The 6085-nt window shown below is 39.6% G+C and overlaps 1 protein-coding gene across 1 annotated transcript; it reads left to right on the top strand.

Moving 5' to 3' along the window:
- Positions 1–319: 319 nt before the first annotated feature.
- Positions 320–5282, top strand: srsf3b (serine and arginine rich splicing factor 3b). Its single transcript, XM_044165901.1, has 6 exons — positions 320–477; positions 1216–1426; positions 1533–1673; positions 3642–3680; positions 4355–4441; positions 4723–5282. Exons 2-6 carry the CDS (start codon positions 1224–1226, stop codon positions 4748–4750), a joined length of 498 nt encoding a protein of 165 aa, XP_044021836.1. The 5' UTR covers positions 320–477; positions 1216–1223; the 3' UTR covers positions 4751–5282.
- Positions 5283–6085: the final 803 nt, after the last annotated feature.

Raw genomic sequence — 6085 nt, 5'->3', positions numbered from 1 at the left:
AGATGGTACAAACGTATAACACAGAAAATACATATCTTCTGTGGATCCCTAGCATGGATGATAATACATCCATGATCCCTAGCCAAAAATGTTGAAACAGCGACAAAACCAAATTGACTTCCACGCTGTGGCCAAAGATGGTATCGCAGCATCCGCGTTAAAGTGTGTGTTACCGGTTAAGCGCTTTAATCATCCGTTTGAAGTTCCCAATAAAATGGCTAAATATTTCATCTTACTGAGTCAAATGATGTGAAGTATTTGCAATATCATTTATGTGTTAATAGACTGTTAAATTTAATGTGTAAAGTGAGAAGGGAGGTTTATAGAACTTACGCACAAATACTAACTTACCCCGCCCTCCCTGGCCAACCTACTTACAAACGTATTTTCCGTCACGCCATTTTCCATCGACGACCAAGAGGAACAAACGAGCCGGAGGAGCGCGGATAGTTTAAGCTGTGAATTGCTACAAACACGGTAGAGTTTGAACGAAATTCGTAATTGTGTGTCGTACTAAATACTTAAAAAATTTCATGTTTGGGTCGATTAATCGTATCGCCACATTAGTTTAATCTATTGTTCGAATTCTGTGGTTGTTAGCCGAATGCTACTCCTTAACACTAGGCCCCGGAAAGGCGACAGCCATTTTAGCTATCCTCAAATAGCTATTAGCTAGCATTAGCTTCAAAGCGTCGAATCCTCATCTAATGTCAAATGTGAAACAGCATATTTTAATATATAGGTAATAATGTAAGGTTAGCCGTTTAGTAAATCAAACGGTTAGTTTACAACGGTTACAAACGGTTAGCTTAGCTACCAGAAATATTTCTTGCAAAGCTTAAGTTAGCATAACGTTGGATTCCGAGTCCGCCAGAAAAGTAGGCCACGCTTCTTTCCGTTTCCAAACATTAATAAGAATTGATTGTAGATGTGGTTCTTGGATAAGTATAGTATGTTTTTCATGTGATGTTAAGTCAGTAACGTTAACAGAAAACGTTAAACACATAACGTTACATACATTTTTGGAGGGTATTCTTGAAGAGGTGTGTTGAAGAAGGCAAATTGGCGCAACGCATATTACGGAAATGGGAGTATTAACGTTCATTTTCACACCACATGCTTTGTTAACTTGGTTTAACCTACGGGTTCAAAATTTTCACATAAGAATTGAATGCCTCAATAACCAATTCCCTATCTCTGTTAATTATTTTTCAGATCCAGTTATGCATCGTGACTGTCCTCTGGACTGCAAGGTCTACGTTGGAAATTTGGGCAACAATGGAAACAAGACAGAGTTAGAGAGGTCATTTGGCTACTATGGTCCTCTTCGCAGTGTTTGGGTGGCCAGGAACCCTCCAGGCTTCGCCTTTGTAGAATTCGAAGATCCCAGAGACGCAACTGATGCAGTGCGTGAGCTTGACGGAAGGTAGGCAGTGATATAAACACATTTTGAGATACAGCGGCTCAAATGAGAGAAACAGAATTAATCTTGTTACATCTACAACAGTTAATGTTGACTGGTTGTTTTATAGGACACTGTGTGGTTGCCGGGTGCGAGTAGAGCTGTCCAATGGTGAGAAGCGCAGCCGCACCCGTGGCGCTCCCCCTTCATGGAGCAGGCGTCCTCGAGACCGAGATGACTACAGGCGCCGTAGCCCACCACCCAGACGAAGGTGACCCATGTTGTTGTTTGACAGTGGCCAGCAGGGACAAATTATGATCTATCTTGTACTTAAACCCCGGTCTGTGACCTAATGATTCCACGCTCTTACCCACAGTATATTTCCTGGTAATTGCTTATGTTTTTCCACTGTAGACGTTTCAAGTGTTTGTAATCTTTTCTGCAGATTATGCATTTGTGATTGTTGCAATGTATAAGGCTTGCAGTTTCATCTTCATTGATATTATTGGTCATTTTATGTAGGGAGCCGAACAGATAGACATTCATAACCAAATAATGAAATGACGTGAGAATAGGATATTTATAGTAGGTTATGTAGTGAAGCCTTTCTAGTGCAAAATGCATCTTAAAATCTGGCCTGCAAGACTTCTTTAGGCACTAATGCTTCTTTTGAAGTGTACGTTATTTTGTGCACTCTCAAAAAGGTTCTACATTTTAACTGCTTTAAAATGGCGAAATAGGATTAGGCAATTCCTATGTCGGAAAAAAGTATAATCTGTTTAATTTTGGGGGGATGAAAGTGCCAAATGTGATGCATTTTTTTCCTTTTGTTTGAGGATGCTTTTTATTTTTCATCTATATTAATAAGAATGAAACCCGTTGCAGACTCACCACCATGCCTCTTCTCACCACCCTCTGAGTCAATCAACTAGTCCTCTTTCAGCATCATGTGACTGCTGACCATCGTGCCCCAATCGGCTTGGCTGGTGCTGTCACATGACCCAGGCATGGCCAGTCGTCAGGTTGCACCAACCCATTGGTTCCTCAGCATGCCGTTCTCAACCTCCTCCTCCTTCAACCTTAACGCAAACGGCAGCGGCCCACCTCACATTCCCGACCAATCAGCGTATTACGTTCCCAAATGTCTACAACCTACCAACAGCAGCCTTCGGCTAACCAATTAAAGCAGGAAAAAAGCCACAGCCAGCCCCCATCTGCCTGCCACCTAATCACCTTGCAGCATCTGGCCAGTCCTATTCAGCCAATTCTACCTACCCGGCCGACAGTCTGCCTCCCTTTCGTCATATCTAGCTTGTTGAAAACCAAAAATACTAGTAAGTTTTCCTGCTTCATTCAGTACACTGCTGATAACAGTTTTGAAAGTGAAGAGACAGCTGGTTTGAAAAGGTTTTCTTTTTTTAATTATTTGAATCAGTCGAACTTCACATTTCCAGAGATTTCGATTATAGACAATCATCTGGTATGTCTTGGGGTCTGAGCAGAATTATGAAGTCACACAAATCAAAACTCTTCTCAACCCCCCAATGAATATCAAAAACTTTTTATTTTTATTTTTTTTAAAAAATTTTTTTTTGTGCTGTATGGTTGGTTTTAGCAGTTCTTAGCCTGGTTGCTTCCCAAGACTTATTCCCAGTGACCAGTATACTTTTGTTACTAGCTTCCAATTCCTTATGTGCTCTCTGTAAGTGCAGTGGACCAGTTTCATATAGATGGTGGCTTCTGTGTGTGTCTTTTTATTCCCACATATGGCCAGTCCACAGTGCAGGCGTTATGCCTTCTGATAGGGGCAAATGTCGCTAGTTAGTTCACTTAGATTTTATATTAAGGTTTGAGGCTCAGGCACCATTCAGTTTTTATATATTAATCGTAAAACACATCCCACTCTACCACTTCTTAAAATTTATAATCTGGAATATAATTCACCCTGGTGACTTTATTTAAATACGCACATGGCACTGTGGAATAGGTGAGAGCTAATTCCTGAGCACCTGCCATCTTTATGCACTAGGTCCATTGCCAATGAGTTATATTTTCTAATTGAGATAATTTTGTTCCTGGAAAAACACCCAAGTCTTTTATTTCCATTTTGAGTTACTGAGATAGACAAAGGGCTGTGTTGAAGGAGGCCCATGTAAGAAAAGGATTAGAATAGTGTGGAGCTCTACGGGTGATCGGTGCATCTGTTTGTTCTTAACACTTTTGTATTTTCCCTGCGCAGATCCCCACGCAGGAGGAGCTTCAGCCGCAGTCGAAGCAGGTATGTCTGCTTTCAGAATGTCTTGCATTCAGAGACAGAAGTTCAACACAAAAGTTTGAATCTTATAAGAACAGTGGGGGGTAATGTTCACAACCTGTAGCTACAACCTGAAAATGAGATGAGCAGCAGAAGGTATGAAATGTTGATTGATATTGGATATAACAGCTGTAAAATAATGTTTACATCATTGTTTTTCACCAACTACTTAATCCAACTATTAGTGGTCTCGATTCAGAATTAAGTTGATGAGCTCAAAATATTGATTTGACGTTCATCAGCTAGATCACTTCTTTAGAGAAAAATGCGCCACTCTGTTTAAATACAAAAACACACCGACCAAGTATTTCTTTTCACTCACAAACGATCTTTGGCAGAGTACAGACACTGGCTTGCAGAGAGTATTTTAGCCAGGCAACAGACCAAAGTTTCACTGTCACTCTTAAGGAATTAATGTTAATTGGCTGCAGCTGGTGTAATCTACATTGGCCTCTTGGAGAGAGGAAAGGTTCGATAAGGGATTTGTTAGCATCAGAGCTTAACAAGTCCAGGTATTTTTCCAACCAGCAACTGGCTGTTGAAACTTAACCCTAGTACTCATGCACCTAAGATAGCAGACAAACATGATTTTAGTATGTAGAAAATGTTTACTTAATGGGATGGTTTGGCTTTTGCAGGTCTTTCTCCAGAGACAGGAGGAGGGAGAGGTCCCTCTCCCGGGACAGGAACCACAAACCTTCGAGGTCTTTCTCACGATCAAGGAGGTATTGATATCTTTGGATTTTAAGATAATTTCAGTCTTGTGTCCTGACAGATAGTTGACAGTTGGATGTGTAAGTCATAGTAATATGACTTTCCTATTGAAACTACCGTAGGGTGCACCACCACTGAGAATAACACTCATACATGGCTAAACAGCATACAAACCTAGGTGTCATTTGGCTAGGTCTTGTTTGAGTGTGGTACTGCTGAGAACATTGCAGTGGCAGTTTGGTCAGTAATTCATGCTAGCGTTAACAATTTGTTTTTCTTTCCTTCCCTGCAGCCGCTCCAGGTCTAATGACAGAAAATAGAGGACCATCTGTCAGGTGTCAAGGGAGCTGAAGCTGAACGGTTGTACAGGTGTTGCCGTTTCATATGATGGACTTCAACATGGTCGTTTTTGTGTTGAGTTTTTTAAACAATCATGCATTTTAGTGTCCCTCCCCCTTTATTGTTATGGTGTAATTTTCAAATACACGGATTGTGTACAGGTGTGATGCCTCACGTAAGTCACGTCCATCTTGTCGGTCCTGAAACAGTTGTGCCACCCAGCATTCCAGTTCACCAGTTAATCTCTTAAAAGCTTTGGGTTTTGTCAGTAAATGTACCGTGTAGTTTGACTTAGTGTGAGTAGTCCTCATTTTCATCGTATAAGTGCCAGCATTTTTTTTTTTTCTTTTTTTTAAGAAGGATTGGGATGATTTGTTAGGAAGTCCCTCCTTTTGATTGTCTGTAAAGCCAGCCTATTTTCAACCTGCTACTTTCTTACTTCATACTGAAGGTTTCCATCTGTTAATGGTTGGTTGTTTGTAATAAACGCACCCCCTCATTCAAGATCCAAAACTATGGCATTGGTTTTTTTTTGGGTTTTTTTTTTGGGTTTTTTTTAAGGGTGTAATGGACACAACTCTAATTTTTTGTCTGAAGTTTTCCATCATTTTTTCTTTTGTTTGATACGGTGTGAAATTGTCTCATTAAAAATACTGGTTGATTTAAAAAGACGTTTTTATATATATATTTTTATTTTATTTTTTTCCTCTCGCCAATCCTGAAAGGCCAATATGCTTTATTAATCTCATCCTTCAGTTTCTGTTCCACAAAAAGCCCTCCTACAGCATCGATGGTCATGGCACGGGTTACGGTCCGATCATTTAGCTCATAGTGACTTTCACATAAAACTAATAAAATAAGTGGTTTAAGTTGATTCCTGTGTTGCCCATTGGTGTAGTCTGCGGTTTGATTTGAGCAGCACTGCTTTCCTTTTTTGCCAGTTTCTGTGGCCATTTATTCAACTTTACTTCAGCTTAGTTCCTTTTTTCTTGTCTGTGATCCACGTCAACATCACTTGGTGGTGCTGTTGTGATTTTGGCCTTGTATACTGACATAATTAACATAATGATGTATTTTATCATTTCATATTATCCACTTATAATATATTATAAGGTGATAGATTGTAATGATTAACAAAACAAATGACATAGTAGATAATTCAATAATTGAAATTAACCTCTCCACTTAAGTTTTGACCAGTGATAACTACAAAATCTCAATATCTTTCTATCAGTTGTGTTTTGTATAATTTGCATTAGCATCTCACGTATATACATCCAAAAGATGTCTTTGAAAAATCTTTAAAACAATCTAAA

This window comes from Siniperca chuatsi, linkage group LG2, assembly GCF_020085105.1.
Source record: "Siniperca chuatsi isolate FFG_IHB_CAS linkage group LG2, ASM2008510v1, whole genome shotgun sequence".
NCBI classification, from domain to species: Eukaryota; Metazoa; Chordata; class Actinopteri; order Centrarchiformes; family Sinipercidae; genus Siniperca; species Siniperca chuatsi.
The sequence above is the reverse complement of the archived record's forward strand: the minus strand, read 5'-3'. Positions and strand labels throughout refer to the sequence as shown.

Coding starts and splice junctions, on each gene's coding strand:
- srsf3b (XM_044165901.1), top strand. CDS start 1,224: ATGCATCGTGACTGTCCTCTGGACTGCAAGGTCTACGTTGGAAATTTG. Junction 1,674..3,641: donor AGCCCACCACCCAGACGAAG/GTGACCCATGTT, acceptor TTCCCTGCGCAG/ATCCCCACGCAGGAGGAGCT. Junction 3,681..4,354: donor TTCAGCCGCAGTCGAAGCAG/GTATGTCTGCTT, acceptor TGGCTTTTGCAG/GTCTTTCTCCAGAGACAGGA.